Source organism: Stereum hirsutum (genome assembly GCF_000264905.1).
Source record: "Stereum hirsutum FP-91666 SS1 unplaced genomic scaffold STEHIscaffold_1, whole genome shotgun sequence".
Lineage (NCBI taxonomy): Eukaryota > Fungi > Basidiomycota > Agaricomycetes > Russulales > Stereaceae > Stereum > Stereum hirsutum.
This window is the reverse complement of record NW_006763131.1, coordinates 2,240,051-2,255,266: the sequence shown is the minus strand read 5'-3', so window position 1 is coordinate 2,255,266 and position 15,216 is coordinate 2,240,051. Positions and strand designations below refer to the sequence as shown.

The window sequence follows — 15,216 nt, the reverse complement described above, 5'->3', positions numbered from 1 at the left end:
CGCGGTGATGAGAAAAAAAGGCTGGATTTGGAGGAGCGTGTAGACGACCAGGTGGGTGGCGGTGTCGTGTGCATTGTTCCTTGCACGTGGGCTTGTGACGCGCGATGGGGGCGTGTTTTGCTTGATATAGGATAATTGGAAATGATTGAATGGATATCTGTTTGGGACGAGTGATCCGAGAGGATATCGAGTAGCATCGTTGTCATCTCGCCGGTTGCAACTCTCTCTCCCGCCGAGCGTCATCTCATCTCAATCTCTAGCCTTCTCGGATCGCTTGGATCCCGCACTCCTGGTCTCCCTCCTCCGTCTCCATCTGCATAAAAGGTGCTCTCCTTCCGCTCCTCCCCGCTCCCTCATCCCCCCATCCCCGCATCTCAACCACATCCGTCCCGTCTCACTCACTCAAACACAATGCTCTCCCAATCTCTGCCCCCATCACACTCCACTTGCACAGCGCACGCCCCAGTGCCCAAGTGCCATGCACCATCATCTGCCGCTCCATACACCCCCATCTCATCACGACAGACCACTGGCCAGGACGAGTCTCCTGTGAACGCTAGTGCTCCCCAGTGCTGCCACTGCGGTTGGAGAGGCTCGGTGAGTTCTCTTGCTCCGCTCTCTGCTCGCATGCCGTCTGACCCGATCTGCTGTAGCATTCTCCAACCTGCCCCTTCCGTTAACCATCTATGCCTCTGTATCTCTCTCTGTCTCATCTGCTTTTCGTATGTCTGTCGTCTTTGGTGCCCTCACTCGCCGTCTGACATCGCCTCTTGCCCAGATCCCTTCTTGCTTTGAATGCATGCACTCGTCGCCGTCATCATCATCTCATCCCATCCACCGTTGTAATACCCCACGTTTGATATCGCACCGCACGCGCAGAAGACGTCTAGTTCTGTCGAGGAGTCGCTGGGTTTAATGGAGGAGGGAGGAGGAGGGAGGAGGAGGAGGTTTGTGTTGCACGATATTGATACTGTATTACTAGTATTCTCGCCATCCATGGCAGCATCATGATCTCACGTTTCTGACATATCTTCCCCCCTGTGTGCTGCTTGTGGCCCGCGCAGACTCGGATGTCGAGTTGACGACGAGCGGAGTGTCAGTGTTTTGCAATGACCTTGCGGGTCCTCGGATGGGCAACGGGATCCATTCCGTCCGATCACTCCGAGATCGATCCCATCGAAAACGGAATCTGTGTCGCCGGTCCCGCGGTCCTCACTTCCGACCTTTTTTGTTTCTTTCGCACACGTTGCTGACGCCGCCTCGTCGGCTGTCCTGAGTAGATCACTGGGCTGACTCGAACACGACGATTTTCTCTGTTCGTGTCTTGCAGTCCGCTAGCTCTGAAGATAAGTATCGGATGAAGGACGAATTGGTTGCATGTGAGAGCAGTTGTCTTCCGGAATTCCGAAGGTCGTGCCTGACGGAAAATGCCACATTCCCCACATTCCCCACAATGCTCGCTTCGCCCGATCGTTTACCCCTTTCCTTTCATCCATCATCTTCTCGCAAGCTCATCGATGACTTCAACCTCCCCCGACTCAGCCATCCTTCCCACTCTTTCCGAACAGGTCAACGCATCCATCCCGTGCGACCATGTCCTCCTCATCACCCTCAATCGACCGAGGAGCTTAAATGCCATGACCCCACAGATGGAGGACGACCTGAGAAAGTTGCTCAACTGGTCAGTCGTTGTCGTCATTATGCACGTCACGAATATAGCACACACCTCGGCTATTCCTCCGAGCTCTTGACAAACCGTCGTTCGCGTGATTGATTCAGTCCTTAGAGAAGGACTTCTATGCTTGCTTGGGCAGCGCTAACGGCCTCGTAGCACACTAGCGGCGCGACTTGACGTCGCCTAACCTTGAGCTACATCGGCACGACCAGACATACACAATGCATGCTCGAGGACAGGTAGATAGTGATGTGCCCTGAGAACATTAGCTGACCTTGGACGTTTATTTTAATTATAGGTATGAAGAGGAACCTTCTCTATGGTAGGTGAAGTCTCCTCCGAGGATTTGTCTATTCTACGTATGGGGCTGATAGCCTTCCAGGGCTGTCGTCGTCACTGGAGAAGGTCGTGCGTTCTGTGCGGGAGCTGATCTTAAAGCGTGAGACCCGCTCTTCCTCCACTTCCAACTTCTTGCAACATGCACCGGGTTTGAATTCAATCTATATTTGTGCATCCAGACGTACTGATCATGGTCCATGACTTGCGCCGTCCGCGTTCAGGTGGAACAATGATCATCTGAGTGGCAGCAAGGACGAACAGGAAGCCATCCTCGCCTCGGTGCATGGTTTCGGGTCCCTCTCGCGCCGGGTCTCGTCCAAGCCAATCATAGCCGCCGTGAATGGCGGGGCTTATGGAGGTGAGAAACCGCTTTTATTTCAATCTAGCAACTGACTTGCTGCTTGAGAACGTTCTGAGTCGTGCTTTCGTGGTTCGTGAATGAGAAGTTCTCGGATTTCCACTGGGGAACCTTTGCGAACCTTTGAATCGTGGCCAATCGATAACATTTGAATGACCTTCTCTTCTTTCGTCGACCTCGTCGGCCAGACTCTACACCGAATGGTTTCTAATCATACCGTACCAAACAGGTGGTGTGGAAATCCTTCTGAACTGCGACCTGGTGATCGCCAGTCAGGACGCCGTATTTGCACTCCCTGAAGTTAAACGTGAGTACAACGCGCATTTTATATTTCTCCAATAACACTCACGCGTTGGTCGTTTGTATTGAAGGTGGTGTGATCGCTGCTCAAGGAGGTAAGTCGTGTATCTTCGGAGACAGATGTTCTTGAGTGGAACGCTGAACATATGGTAGGTATACCAAGGCTGAGAAACGCATGCGGACATCAGGTATGTACGTTCTATTCGTTCGACGCTTTTAGATCTTCTGCCTCGCCTCGTCATCGCTCACTATTCGTCGGACTTTATGTGCGTCGAAAGCGTGCTTCGGAGATGCTTCTGCTCGGTCGGAACGTTAGTGCTGAAGAGGCCGCTCAGCATTTTGGCTTGTACGTTCGGTTGCGTTCGAGTCGACTGAACATACAAACTACTGACACTGCAGACTCAAAATATACTAGTGTGAACACTGTGGTACCGAAGCAAAACGTCCTTCAGACTGCTCTTGACTGGGCCCAGCAGATTGTGCAGAACTCGCCAGACGCGGTGCAGAGCACTAAGCGCGCCCTCGTCCTAGCAGGTCAACACGGGAGTATCGAACAGGCCACACAGGTTCATGCGAGGACCGTTGAGAGTAAACGGGCGTATAAGGGGGAGAATATTCAGGTAAGTTCCCCTGACTGAGGGCAGTCAGCAACAGGCTACGAGTAAACTTATTATTTATTTCGACGCGTAGGAGGGTCTCCGAGCATTCTCGGAGGTATGTACACTTTTCCTGCACTGTTCCAGTAACACCGTTGCAGTGAACTAGCGATTCCTCTGCGCGTACCTGTCAACCCATTGAATCCTTCTTTCTTCCGCGCAGAAACGCAAGCCTTGCTGGACGAATCCTGCCAAGTTATGAACCAAGACTTGCTGACCGACATACACTTCTGTTTACGACACGGTGACTTCAAACTTACAAAGTTGCTGTCTCGACTGGCCCCTATTCGATCCTAGCATCTGGCCCCTATTCATCCACATTCGGAATCTCTTTGCTCCTATATACGTGTTTGTTCTATCGTCAAAATGCCATCCGACGCCCTCCCGAGGCGCTTCTGAACTTATCAGGACATGGTCCGTCCTCGGTTGGATTTTTCTGTTCTGTTCGTCCGTGGGATCAATGCTTCCTTACTATCTTAAATGGAAGCAGGGTCGAAAGCCTGTTCATTACCTGTCATCTTCAGACATTTAATTTCGTGCATCCGCATTGAGTCGAAGACCCTCCATAAGGGGAGTGGCGTGGTCGTTCCATCAGTGGCTCAGTGGCTCACACACCGCTCGGTACCTTCGAGAAGACGTCGAACACGACCCACAGAAACCTTCGGCACGTTCACTCGGCAGCACTACAACAACTCGACGGCTGTCTGATAGGCCGCCGCGATAAACTCCGACCCACGACTCGGAGAACCAGATCTCGTTCCCGTTCGCTGGTAGATACACAGTCAGAAGCTGAGCACTGCGTCGGCTTCGAAATCACGTTACTTTATCTTGACACCCTGAAAGCTTGTATCGTACGGTAAGCAACACATATGATCAGCTTTATTCAGCCGCTTATCCTCGACTGTGTCTTCGAATCCCTGCGGCAGGACGGTAGGCCTCCCTGTGATTGTAAGTACAGTCGCGGTTGAGGCTGTCATTGGTCCACTCGTCAGCAACCCCGAACATCATCGTTAAGCGACACTCCGAATCTCAAGTCCGACGCCCGCATCTATCTGCGCAAGGTCGGAGTCAGAAGACATAAACTGCGACGAACTTCCCTCAACAAGAGTCACAGTACCTTTTGGAGGCTTAGACTCGGTGCGTTCGGATTCGCACCTTAGACTCGGGGATAGACGCCACCATCGTCAGTACTCTTCTCTATAGCCTGCCTATCAGAAGAAGATGGCAGGGACAGGGACGTACGAGTACAAGCGAACAGCATGCATCAGACAAAATATAGGACCTAGCCCAATTGCAAGGGGCTGCGTAACCTTGCGACGAGAGGCCTGAGATTTTGTGCGTTTTCTGCATATATACTAGTGCGAGACGATTGCGCTGGGAGATGCAGGGTATGAATCTGTGTGAACCAGTGGGTGTTTGTTTGGAAACGCTATTCGCGGCTCGTGGCCTTCAATAAACCCGGTTTCGGTCAATGAAAGTTGCTAGAACATAGTGTTGATGTGAAGAGACAGACATACTTACCTGTTATTCCAGCCGATTTGCTCGGATGTGACTAGCCATCGAGTCGAATCCTGCGGTATGTCTGGCCGTTTCCGTTGGGTGAAGATACTCATTCGAACCGCTTTACAGTCAGCATCATCATTGTTCAAATCCGCATGCGTGTAATCAATATCACAACAACACGCATGATCATCAGATCTAATCACCAGGCCACGAAGGTCGCAAAACACGAGCACAAAGATACGGTCTTGAGATTACAAGATTATACGACTTGCGGACACTTTGCCTCCGGTACTTATCCTGGAAAACGTGCCCTCCACGACCCACTTTAGAATAACTTGTCTCGGAGGGCGCATGGACCAAGATGGGCAATCTGTGCTGCAGCAGGTACGCCATGAGTGCTTAGCAGGGTCGGCCTCGAGGCGTCGGGTGAGGTGTGGCTCAAGGTGGCTCACTTGAGGCAGTTCATCGACAGGGCGATTTTAGCATAGAGATATCGGGCCGCTTCTTGGAAGATCGGGGCTAAAGACAAAGCAAAAATGCGCTAGTAATCGGGTGTGCGCTTAGAAAAGGCTATGACTCTGCAAGACGAGTCAGGGAGAACACTTGGGGAACACGAGGAATAAGAAAGCACGGGGACGCGTCCTAGAAAAGCGCGATCGGAAGGTATATCCCTAGACGGGTAGAAGGGCGTCCGGAGGATAGTCAAAACATTTTAGTCTGACCAAACCACCGAGCAAGCGGGAGGTGTACTCGGAGTTCAGACTCGTCCGTCGTGTCGCGGAATCTCGACGAGTCCTCGATGAAGGTCAGCTGTAGCTCAGTGACCGAGTTCAACGCTGTCGCGGAAGCGAGAAGAAGGCTTGGATTGAATACTTATCAATGGTACCTGCTAATCGAGGGGACAAGGGACTGATCCAGGTAAGGATAGGCAGGTATTGTCCCGAGAATGTGTATCAGTGGCCGAAGAAGCCCGCATCAGATAGTATGACGGTGAGCGAGGGAAGTCTCAGAGGCCTTAGCGAGAGGTATTTGCGTAAGTAATTGTGCAAAGGCGCTAAGTACCGCAGAGACTACCAAGCGCTGGACAGAAGTGACTGGCCGAACCCAAGGCTACGGCTGTAAGAAGGGTCGGTGGGTCCGAAAGGGCTTTGAGGGGGGGCCTGATGATGGTCAATTGACGGAAGGAGTTCCATGGGACTAACCAGAGGGGGTTCAAGAACGCATGGAACGCTTCTTGTTTAGATGGGCCTTAGGCTTTACTGGTCGATGTTCAACTGTCGCCGCCGGTATAGCGGTTGTGCGTGCATTAGTCGACAAGGAAAGGCGTCTACTGCTGCACGGCTCGAGGAACCTTGGGTTTTATGTAAATGATAGAAACACAGGGACGCTCATGAGAAAAAATTGAGGGAGACTGGACGAATGAAGAAAACATTGAAACAGGGTGGAAGAAAAGGAGATGAGGCGTACTAGTAATTATTCCTTGGGAAAGCGCAAAATATCTTTTGATCACAGCCTCTCTTGAAGGCACACATCAACTTGTCCGTGAACAGGAAAGATTCGTCATAGGAATAGGCCCATAGTCATTCTGGAAGGCATGATGATCCTCAAGGTTCGGCGGCCAAGCGACAGGGTACTCCCGCATAACTTTGGACAGTGCCTCTGCCCAGTGCGGATGGAGATCAGGGGACTGCGAGGACTATATCATTGACGCGCTGGCCCTCCGTATTTCGGTCTCGAGGAGGTTCCGACCCGAACTCTCTGCCGATTCTCATATCCCAGAAGTGACCAGAGAGCAAACAAATATCTGCGACTCAGTTTCCGGTCCAGTGAGGGCGTAAAGCACTGTAAGACGCACCCGGCGCTCAGACGTTCAGGTGTGAGAAGGTCAGACGGTTGCAGACAAAGACGAGCCCAGCAATAATCTTAATCGTGGACGGCGCTAGTTAGTGTACAATCCATGGATGGTCTGAGCAGCTTCCTAGCATTGAAGACCCGCTAGATGCCATAGGAGCGATTTCGAGAAGGTCTAGTCGGTCGTGGCTCTCAGAGCGCAAGTGATGACGACCGTAGCAGAGGGAGAGAAGCGCCGCGCCACATCACTCTTTTGGCCACTCAACGCCGCCACGTGGCTGCATCGTCCTTTCCGAAGACCATTTCCGGTCGTGGACGGCATGTCCGACTTACCTTCGTCCACACCAGCTGGCGATGCGCCACCACCCAACAAATTCTTCCAGAAATGGCGCAGGGAATTCTCGCTCCTTACTGGCCTTGGCATAGAGTCTGGGGATCGTATCAATACCATTGATCGCCGGAAATGTGAAAACTGGAAGAGGGACCTTCTCAATTACAGTCAGTATTTCGTGCGTCAACAACTTTGTTCTCGTCTATATCATCTCCCAACCGCTTCTCTATCGAGACTGATTATGATGTCGTTTCTCTGTCTTCCTATTCCTATAGGTCCAGCAGTGGTATTCATGGTCAAACAGTTGCAGCTTGCAGGCTGCAACGTGACACCGGAGCACTTACCATGTACACCTTGCGATCGTAGTCGCTCCGGGGGATTCGCATCCGACATCGGCGCCGTTGTGCTCTGTCAAGGGAATTACATGGACAAAAAACACATGGAACACACGATGGTGCATGAACTTGTACATATGTACGATCATGCAAAGTTCAAGGTCGACTGGAACAACCTCAGACATCACGCCTGCAGCGAGGTGAGTTTCTATAACGTATCATAAGTTCGGATGCGTTCATGTTTTGCTTATAGTAGGACATCTACATATTGTGTGTAGATTCGTGCTGGTAGCTTGAGTGGTGACTGTACTTGGAGAAGGGAGATCGGTCGAGGATTCCTTTCGTTCACAAACCAGCATCAGGTGCGTGCTGCGCGGATTGTTCAGCAATAGTGCAATAACGCCTTCGGGATACATTTCAGGCTTGCGTCCGCCGACGGGCTATCCTCTCGGTCAGCGTTAACCCGGCATGTCCAGACCATGCCACGGCTGAGCGAGTTGTGAATGAGGTTTGGGAGAGCTGTTTCAATGATACACGGCCGTTCAATGAGGTATGTCCATAATTCTGTCAAGTAGATACACAGCATCTAATTTATTGGCAGATCTATTAGGGTACACGTAAAGCTCCCTGTTGACCCTTTGATCCTCACGGCGAGATCGCAACGGGAACGCAATTTGTAGCATGCTGGTCAGTATTAGAAATCCTGTCTTCAGTTTTGCTGACGACGGAAGAAGTATCTTATGGCCGGTGTATACTTCATTCTCATGTTTCGTGCATCAATTCTACTAGTACGCCTTTTTTGATTAGATTACATGTGAAAAGATCGTCCCAATTAAAGTAAAGTTGTCGACGTGTGATGTATTTCTGGACTGTTCTCGACGGTGAGCACGTTGTACGGCAGGGGAGACCGGAAGGATGAAGACGTTTCTGCGATCGGACGAACGGTCACGTGGGAAGCGGTATATAAAGATGCGGGGCGACGTTGAGCTTACGCCGCTCTTTCGCTTCCTGTTCTCATCCATACCCTGAGTCTTCTTCCTCACAAGCCTTCGAGCTCTTCATTCTTACCAGTCCAGCATGATTTCCGCACTCACGTACGGTTTCTGGCATCTCTTCGCGAATTGTCTGGAATATAGAACTAATATCAGTTATGCGTTTCAGCCTCCTTGTCTTGGTCCCCCTTGCCTCTGCCACCATTACTCTCAATGTTCCCTCAGACTTGACTTCCGGGGGCACCACCACCATAACGTGGACTAGTGAGAGTGGGGACCCCGACGTATGCAAAACAGTGTACTTGTTGACTTGCTGGAGATCTTACATTTTCGATATTCAGGTGTTTTCGTTGGAACTCGTTAACCAGCAGTTCAACAACGCATTTGCCATCGGTAACAACATCCAGACTTCTGATGGTACTATCACCCTAGGGTTGCCTGCTGTTCCCGTTGGGTGAGTCGAGAGAACCATACACAATACGTCTTCGTACCTGCGACTCATAGTTTCATCTCCTTCATTACAGCGATGGCTACCAGCTCGAGGCCGTCAACATTAGGTGTGTATACCTGCCTACTGTCCTACCTTAACTCAGCTCTGACATGAATCTCTGTCGTCAGCGACATCAACGATGTCCTTGGCACCACCGGTGACTTCGCGATCGCTTCTGCCACGAGCACCTCCACGTCGGCGTCGTCCACGTCGGCCTCTGCTAGTTCCTCGGGAAGTGCATCGTGAGTTCCCCATCTATTTTTGTCCTTCTCCCACACTCACGTCTCCGCAGTTCTGCTTCTGTGACGAGTGCCGCCAGTTCCAGCAGTTCCGCCTTCGGGTCTACCATCAGTGGCTCTTCTGCAGCCTCCACCTCTTCAGGCAGCTCCACCGCGACGTCTGCCAGCTCGACCCCAAGCAGCTTCAACGCCGCCTCTCCCTCTAAGTTCCAGCTCAACGTTGGCTCCGTCGGCGCCATGCTCTTTGGTGCCTTCCTCGGTGCTGCCGTCTTGGCCATCTGAGCATGCATACGACTGCAATGCGTTGTCATGCGGATCGGAGTCTGGTCATGGCTCCAGTTGAAAGACTCTTCCCTCGGACATTTAGGCTTCTTGGGACTTTGGTAGTTGGGTAGTTGATTGACACGTTCATCCCCCACTCAACGTCGGTTTTCGGACTCTGGATTTACCCCTTTTTTCCCTTCACCACTCCATGGACTTCCTGCACATACATTATTGGACCATATTTGTTTGTTATTGATAGTCCAGTACATGGTGTCAGACCTTACACTCATTAGTATCCTACAGGTTCTTTATGTCGCCTTCTCACGTTGTGCACGTTTTGTAGAATGACTGTTCTCTTCTCAGCGTCGCTGCCTCTCACGACACATCGGTAATCCCATTGCATCCCACCAGTTTACGCCTTGTCACCCCATGCATCGCGTCTTGTCCTGTCTTGACAGACAGTCCGCCCTGATCGTCTCCACAGAGTGTACCTCTCCAGGTCCAGTCTTACATTCCAGAAAGCTCCGATAATCAGGAGAACACCGTTAGCCGACGGGGAGACACTTTCGAAAATGGCCAGCTTGCGTTCCTTGTCCAGAAGTTCGCATGAACCTACCTGACGGCAGACGATACCGCGAGGTTGGGTGAACGTAGATTACACGATATAGTTTCAAGGCAGAACAGTTCAAACAAACATTCGGATGGTACAAGATGGGATACTCCAATGTTCCCAGACACGACTCCATCTGTGCGCCCACTTTGCTACTTGTATGTTACGAATGGATCACGTTCTGCGTGTCTACGGCGTGCGGCTGGGCATCTCCATCGTTCGCATGACCGAGGCCAAGATCAGGGGTTCCTTGCTGCACCTGAGTTTGAGGGGCAGGAGTAGGCTGTACCTGCTGTGGTGGCGGAGCATGATGGCCTTCCGTATGGGTAGGATCATTTCCGTGGTCACCACCGATCAAAGATTCTTCCTCTTCGGGAAGAGTGGGTAGTCTGTCGACGCTCCCTCGCTGTCTTCGTCCACTTTGGTAAGACGTGTGGTGATTGTAGTCGTTTGTAGTCCAAGACTGCGAACGCGAGGAGGTAATGAAACGGTCACAGACGTTTTGAATAAACTCGATGGTATCGCCAAGAGAGAAGAGGGAGAAGCGAGGGAGCTGGTCGAAGCCGCGAATGTTGAGAACGTAACGGCGGTACATTGTGCCGCCGACAAAGTAGAGCATCATGAGTATGATTGCGCTGTTCGCAAGGTGTGAGCGACCAGCGAGTTCAGAGTTTATGGAGTAGGACGAGATGCGAGCGAATGGGCGTACAGGATGGAGAGAGTTAGAATGAGGCCACCCCAAAATCCTGTGCGTTCCGCGGCGGGACATGCATACTGTGGGTGGCAAGCGGTGAACATCAGAACCTACTTGCGAGTGGAGCCAAAATCCGAGGAGACGCGTACGTGTGTTCTCCATTCGATGAAGAAGGCGCAGGCCAATTCATCGTCAGGAGGTAGTTGGGCTACCAGGAAAGGAGTCCCTAGTACCATTCTGATTTAGTTCGCACTCCTCGTCAGTGAACCCGGGGTGCAAACCTGAGCCGAACACAGAGGTATCACAAATGAAACGGATGGCGGTCATGGCGCGCATGTCATCGGTGTTCGGGCACAGAGAACCGCCCGTTAGGAGAAGAAGAGGATGACCATCCTTTACGGTCAAAGTCGTGTTTACTTCTCTAAACGATTATGGGAGCAACACAACGGTGAGCGCAGGTATAAAGTGGAGCAAGTCAGCAAATGTTCACCCTATCGAGGTGTCCCCACGTCGAGCAAAGTTGCGTATGAAAGCGCCGACGTTGTCAGGTCTGTCGACTTCGACATGCCAGAGGTCATGATGGACGGGTTGGCAGACATTAATGAAGAATTCCTGCCCGCTATCCTGAAAGCTGTAGTCCGTACTGTACTCTTGCTAACCGTAAGCGAGGTGTGGGTAAGGGTAGGGTTGAATAGGGGTATACCTTGATTGTAGCGGGCTCAGGTCGTAGAAGGTATCACCGTCATGGGCAGTGCACGATCTTTCAGCGTTTTGACTGTCACCACCGGCAGCAACGACGACGGTGGCAAGAAGGGAGAGAGCAGACAGAAAAAGTGGTAGACGAGGTTGGAGACGCATCGGGACGGGTGCTGGCGTTCTCAACTGTGATCCCATCTAGGAGAGACCGGCCGTGTGAATATCCGAATTTGGCCGAATGTGATTCGTCGACGCTGCCCGCGTTGTGCAACTTCACTCATTCCCTGCTCGCCGCCGTCGCCAACGATGGCCACCACCCTCCTTCGACGTCAGCTTGCGGCGTCAGCTTCGGCGTCTCGGCTCGCTAGTCGATGCTTTTCAACTTCCTCGTCGTTGCGTCAGGAGACCGTGAAGGACCCGAATCTTGCCCCATACACAAGAGCGACGAAGCACGCGCTCGATACCCATGTCGTCGAAGACTTGCAGGGAAGGAGTGCTCAGGATATTTTGGCGGAGACTGGTGCTCGGAAAGAGTCGACGATGAGACACTTTACAGGTTAGTCGCCCTGCGTTGAATATTGTAGGTTTTGAGCTTGAATTAGTGCGTGTTTGTCTTCAGTCAACTTTGGGTGAGTGTGGCTCGTGCTCGCAATCCCATATTACATACTGATAGTATTGTTAGTCCACAGCATCCCGCTGCTCACGGTGTGCTACGGCTAATCCTCGAGCTGAACGGAGAGGAGATCCTTCGTGCAGACCCAGTAAGTTACACACCCAAATATCTCTTGTCGCTCATTCGCTTACTTTGTCATGTTCAGCACGTCGGTCTTTTGCACAGAGGGACGGAGAAGTTGATTGAGTACAAAACATACACCCAAGCTCTGCCATACTTTGACCGTTTGGACTACGTCTCCATGAGTACGTTTTCCTCCGCTTGTTCACGAAAATCTCGTTCTGAACGTCAATTTCAACAGTGACGAACGAGCTCTGCTACTCGCTGGCTGTGGAGAAGCTTTTGAATATCGAAGTTCCAGAGCGGGCAAAATGGATTCGCACACTCTTTGGTGAAATTACTCGTATTCTCAACCGTAAGCCCATTACCCCTGCTCCCTTTCCTTGTCCCATAACTCACATATTTCCATCCTTCATCGTGCGGCATTCAGACTTGATGGCCGTTCTCACACACGCCATGGATGTGGGAGCACTCACACCTTTCCTCTGGGGTTTCGAGGAGCGCGAGAAGCTCATGGAATTCTACGAGCGCGTCTCCGGTGCCCGCCTTCACGCCGCTTACGTCCGACCTGGTGGTGTCGCCTTTGACCTCCCCCACGGCCTACTCAACGACATTTACCAGTGGGCTACTCAATTTAGCTCCCGTGTGGACGAAATCGAGGAGGTCGTCACTGGAAACAGAATTTGGAAGCAGAGAACGATCGGTATTGGGCCGGTCACCGCTCAGGAGGCTTTGGATTACAGCTTTTCCGGAGTCATGTTGCGTGGAAGTGGTGTGAAGTGGGACTTGAGGAAGATTGCACCCTACGACAAGTATGATGAGGTGCGCGTGCATTTTGGGTGGTCATTGGCAAGAAAGAGATCACTGACGTCCGGTTTGCGCCTAGGTTGAGTTTGACGTTCCGATCGGTAAGAACGGTGACTGTTATGACCGGTATTTGTGCCGTGTCCAGGAGTTCCGCGAGTCGCTCCGAATCATCGACCAGGCAAGTAACGCTGTAGTCTCGTAGTGGATTGGCAACTTACAATATTCTCCGTCTGCAGTGTCTGAACAAGATCACCACCGGGCCCGTCAAGGTCGACGACCACAAGCTCGTACCACCACCGCGTGCCTCAATGAAAGAGAGCATGGAGTCCCTTATTCATCACTTCAAGGTTAGCTCATTCATCATATCTGAATATGAAAGTTAACCGATACGTTCCGGATGACAGCTCTTCAGTGAGGGTTACTCGGTTCCTCCTGGTGAGACCTACTCTGCCATCGAGGCACCCAAGGGCGAAATGGGTGTCTATCTCGTTTCGTACGTTCATTCGTTCTTGCCTCTATATTTCAATTCGTTCTGAGGATATTCGGTTGTCTTTAGGGATGGCACGAATCGCCCATACAGGTGCAAGATCCGTGCGCCGGGTTTCGCCCACCTCGCAGGTGCTGACTTCATGATGAGACGTACGTGATTCATTGTCTTTACTTCATAGGCGCTCAGCTCACATGTACCCCGTTTTGCCCTGCAGATGTGAGATGATTTGTTTATGCTTATGTGGTGTCTCTGTCCATACTTATTTCGTTTCGTTTACAGCATTATATCGCCGACGTCGTGGCTATCATTGGTACCATGGATCTTGTGTTCGGGTGCGCCTCTTCACCTCTATCTGCTTCAAGACTCGACTTGATACTAACCTACCATTCAGTGAGGTTGACCGGTAGACGTTGTAGTGATCCTTCCAAGGCGAGTTGTGGTGTAGTCCTGCCGACCCCGATACATGTCCGCTCGATAGCTGCAATAATTAGTCTAATCTTTCTATTCTTGACTATCCGGCGTTGTACTCGACATCCTATTGCTGACCAACCACGATTGTGATGTTAAACGATCTCAAGGGGATCCTTGTCTTCCTTGCTGACGTGGACGAGGAGCTGTTCTGCGACAGCGTCCTCTTCGCCCTGAGCTGCGCGGAATTGTTCCTGGAGCTCAAAGGCGAGGACGGGAAGGTAGCCTCGTTCGGTGTTCGAGTGGCCGCCTGCAAATGTTGAACACATCGTCAAAGTCAGTCAAGTCGATGAATTATGTTCAGTTGTGGTCGGTTTTTTTGGGAAGAAATGGTAACGTACAGAGAATGACGTTGTGGCCGGAGGCAACAGCCTCAAGAACATAGTGCTGAATTGATGGTAGTTTGTGTGCTCGGTCAACGATGAATCTCTCGAAACGGACATAGGTAGCGAGGACATACGTGACCCATTTCGCCTGTGAAGTAGACGTCTGCATCGACACCCATCAGGACGGACTCGCCTGAACCAGCACAAATTGCTATGGACTGAATCTCTTTGGTCGGAGCAGCAGGGTCAAGTGCCACTTGTACTGTAACGCAGCGACTAGTCAAAAACAGCGAATGTAAGAATGAAATCGTAGCGCACGCACTATGCTTGAGCCCCAGATGTTTTTTGACTCTCTCCTGTAATACGCTCATGCTTATCTTCTCGTCCAATCTCACGATCCTACCCACGCCTCCCTGTTTTTGTCCACCTGCACCGGTCTTCTCATCCCCCAAGATTTCTACCTTGCCAGATCCTGAGCCTAGGAGGCCTTCCGCAAGCCAGTCAGTTATCCCACCTTGCACGGCATCGAGGGAGGTGTGAGGGCTGTAGACGGATATGCCTGCAGCGGCGCAGCGGAGGAGGGAGGCTTGAAGCGGTTTGTTGAGGGTGAGGGAGGATAGGGGCTTAAAGATAGTGGGGTGATATGCGATTATGCAGGTTGCAGGAAGGGCAAGGGCTTCGTTGAGCACTTTTGTGGTAAGACTATGGTTGGATGTTGTATGATTATGGTTAGTTCTTCGTCTATTGTTTGGGCCACACTGGACTCACTCGATGGTGAGAAGGATGTTGTGTGATGATCTCTGTGGCTGGTGGGGAGATTCTAGCGAGATGATGATGAATAATGTTTCGCAAAGATCACGCGTGCACGAGAGAAAAGGATTGTAAGCATACCTAAGAGAAGGCCGACCTGGTATGACCGGAATCAGCGAGTGTTCGCCTCGGGGTAGGAGAGGCAGCGAGAGCGGTAAGTACGTTATCCCATTTTTCAGCCAGTGCTAGCGGAGCGATGCGGTCCATCGTCCGAGCAACATAACGTGCAACTGACAGTGACATATCCAA

The 15,216-nt window shown here is 51.5% G+C and overlaps 6 protein-coding genes across 6 annotated transcripts; 5 read left to right on the top strand and 1 right to left on the bottom strand.

The window, feature by feature from the left end:
• Positions 1-368: 368 nt before the first annotated feature.
• STEHIDRAFT_143789 (uncharacterized protein) lies at positions 369-1,030 on the top strand. The gene is made up of 3 exons (XM_007298789.1): positions 369-597; positions 654-722; positions 779-1,030. The coding sequence occupies exons 1-2, from the start codon at positions 412-414 to the stop codon at positions 678-680; spliced, it is 213 nt and encodes a 70-aa protein (XP_007298851.1). The 5' UTR covers positions 369-411; the 3' UTR covers positions 681-722; positions 779-1,030.
• A 472-nt stretch (positions 1,031-1,502) lies between these two features.
• STEHIDRAFT_71169 (enoyl-CoA hydratase/carnithine racemase) lies at positions 1,503-3,833 on the top strand. Its single transcript, XM_007298101.1, has 11 exons — positions 1,503-1,681; positions 1,974-1,997; positions 2,058-2,114; positions 2,236-2,372; positions 2,602-2,679; positions 2,744-2,767; positions 2,826-2,860; positions 2,951-3,018; positions 3,088-3,292; positions 3,363-3,386; positions 3,492-3,833. Exons 1-11 carry the CDS (start codon positions 1,518-1,520, stop codon positions 3,528-3,530), a joined length of 855 nt encoding a protein of 284 aa, XP_007298163.1. The 5' UTR covers positions 1,503-1,517; the 3' UTR covers positions 3,531-3,833.
• A 3,164-nt stretch (positions 3,834-6,997) lies between these two features.
• On the top strand, positions 6,998-8,173 carry STEHIDRAFT_89396 (metalloprotease ATP23). Its single transcript, XM_007298229.1, has 5 exons — positions 6,998-7,180; positions 7,289-7,548; positions 7,627-7,710; positions 7,770-7,898; positions 7,950-8,173. Exons 1-5 carry the CDS (start codon positions 7,003-7,005, stop codon positions 7,956-7,958), a joined length of 660 nt encoding a protein of 219 aa, XP_007298291.1. The 5' UTR covers positions 6,998-7,002; the 3' UTR covers positions 7,959-8,173.
• A 171-nt stretch (positions 8,174-8,344) lies between these two features.
• Positions 8,345-9,799, top strand: STEHIDRAFT_143786 (uncharacterized protein). The gene is made up of 6 exons (XM_007298788.1): positions 8,345-8,442; positions 8,510-8,624; positions 8,682-8,794; positions 8,865-8,897; positions 8,959-9,072; positions 9,123-9,799. Exons 1-6 carry the CDS (start codon positions 8,426-8,428, stop codon positions 9,349-9,351), a joined length of 621 nt encoding a protein of 206 aa, XP_007298850.1. The 5' UTR covers positions 8,345-8,425; the 3' UTR covers positions 9,352-9,799.
• Positions 9,800-9,978: 179 nt separating this feature from the next.
• On the bottom strand, positions 9,979-11,495 carry STEHIDRAFT_117433 (mannose 6-phosphate receptor domain-containing protein; the record flags this gene model as incomplete). Its single annotated transcript, XM_007298787.1, has 6 exons — positions 9,979-10,578; positions 10,653-10,717; positions 10,787-10,863; positions 10,919-11,058; positions 11,128-11,280; positions 11,341-11,495. The coding sequence occupies 6 exons, from the start codon at positions 11,493-11,495 to the stop codon at positions 10,107-10,109; spliced, it is 1,062 nt and encodes a 353-aa protein (XP_007298849.1). The 3' UTR covers positions 9,979-10,106.
• A 99-nt stretch (positions 11,496-11,594) lies between these two features.
• On the top strand, positions 11,595-14,948 carry STEHIDRAFT_89393 (NADH-ubiquinone oxidoreductase). The gene is made up of 16 exons (XM_007298228.1): positions 11,595-11,889; positions 11,953-11,962; positions 12,016-12,094; positions 12,152-12,251; positions 12,308-12,421; positions 12,497-12,888; positions 12,953-13,051; positions 13,110-13,220; positions 13,278-13,366; positions 13,430-13,512; positions 13,641-13,695; positions 13,755-14,081; positions 14,173-14,218; positions 14,292-14,419; positions 14,480-14,859; positions 14,926-14,948. Exons 1-12 carry the CDS (start codon positions 11,640-11,642, stop codon positions 13,768-13,770), a joined length of 1,398 nt encoding a protein of 465 aa, XP_007298290.1. The 5' UTR covers positions 11,595-11,639; the 3' UTR covers positions 13,771-14,081; positions 14,173-14,218; positions 14,292-14,419; positions 14,480-14,859; positions 14,926-14,948.
• The last annotated feature ends 268 nt before the right edge of the window (positions 14,949-15,216 follow it).

What these genes read in the sequence shown, in the direction of transcription:
- STEHIDRAFT_143789 (XM_007298789.1), top strand. Translation starts at nt 412, where the DNA reads ATGCTCTCCCAATCTCTGCCCCCATCACACTCCACTTGCACAGCGCAC. An exon ending in ACTGCGGTTGGAGAGGCTCG is followed by an intron (nt 598 to 653) that starts GTGAGTTCTCTT and finishes GATCTGCTGTAG; the next exon opens with CATTCTCCAACCTGCCCCTT.
- STEHIDRAFT_71169 (XM_007298101.1), top strand. Translation starts at nt 1,518, where the DNA reads ATGACTTCAACCTCCCCCGACTCAGCCATCCTTCCCACTCTTTCCGAA. An exon ending in GCGGGAGCTGATCTTAAAGC is followed by an intron (nt 2,115 to 2,235) that starts GTGAGACCCGCT and finishes GTCCGCGTTCAG; the next exon opens with GTGGAACAATGATCATCTGA. An exon ending in GAAACGCATGCGGACATCAG is followed by an intron (nt 2,861 to 2,950) that starts GTATGTACGTTC and finishes GTGCGTCGAAAG; the next exon opens with CGTGCTTCGGAGATGCTTCT.
- STEHIDRAFT_89396 (XM_007298229.1), top strand. Translation starts at nt 7,003, where the DNA reads ATGTCCGACTTACCTTCGTCCACACCAGCTGGCGATGCGCCACCACCC. An exon ending in GAGGGACCTTCTCAATTACA is followed by an intron (nt 7,181 to 7,288) that starts GTCAGTATTTCG and finishes CTATTCCTATAG; the next exon opens with GTCCAGCAGTGGTATTCATG. An exon ending in CGTTCACAAACCAGCATCAG is followed by an intron (nt 7,711 to 7,769) that starts GTGCGTGCTGCG and finishes GATACATTTCAG; the next exon opens with GCTTGCGTCCGCCGACGGGC.
- STEHIDRAFT_143786 (XM_007298788.1), top strand. An exon ending in CTCGAGGCCGTCAACATTAG is followed by an intron (nt 8,898 to 8,958) that starts GTGTGTATACCT and finishes CTCTGTCGTCAG; the next exon opens with CGACATCAACGATGTCCTTG. An exon ending in AGTTCCTCGGGAAGTGCATC is followed by an intron (nt 9,073 to 9,122) that starts GTGAGTTCCCCA and finishes ACGTCTCCGCAG; the next exon opens with TTCTGCTTCTGTGACGAGTG.
- STEHIDRAFT_89393 (XM_007298228.1), top strand. Translation starts at nt 11,640, where the DNA reads ATGGCCACCACCCTCCTTCGACGTCAGCTTGCGGCGTCAGCTTCGGCG. An exon ending in CCTACGACAAGTATGATGAG is followed by an intron (nt 12,889 to 12,952) that starts GTGCGCGTGCAT and finishes GTTTGCGCCTAG; the next exon opens with GTTGAGTTTGACGTTCCGAT. An exon ending in ATGGGTGTCTATCTCGTTTC is followed by an intron (nt 13,367 to 13,429) that starts GTACGTTCATTC and finishes GGTTGTCTTTAG; the next exon opens with GGATGGCACGAATCGCCCAT.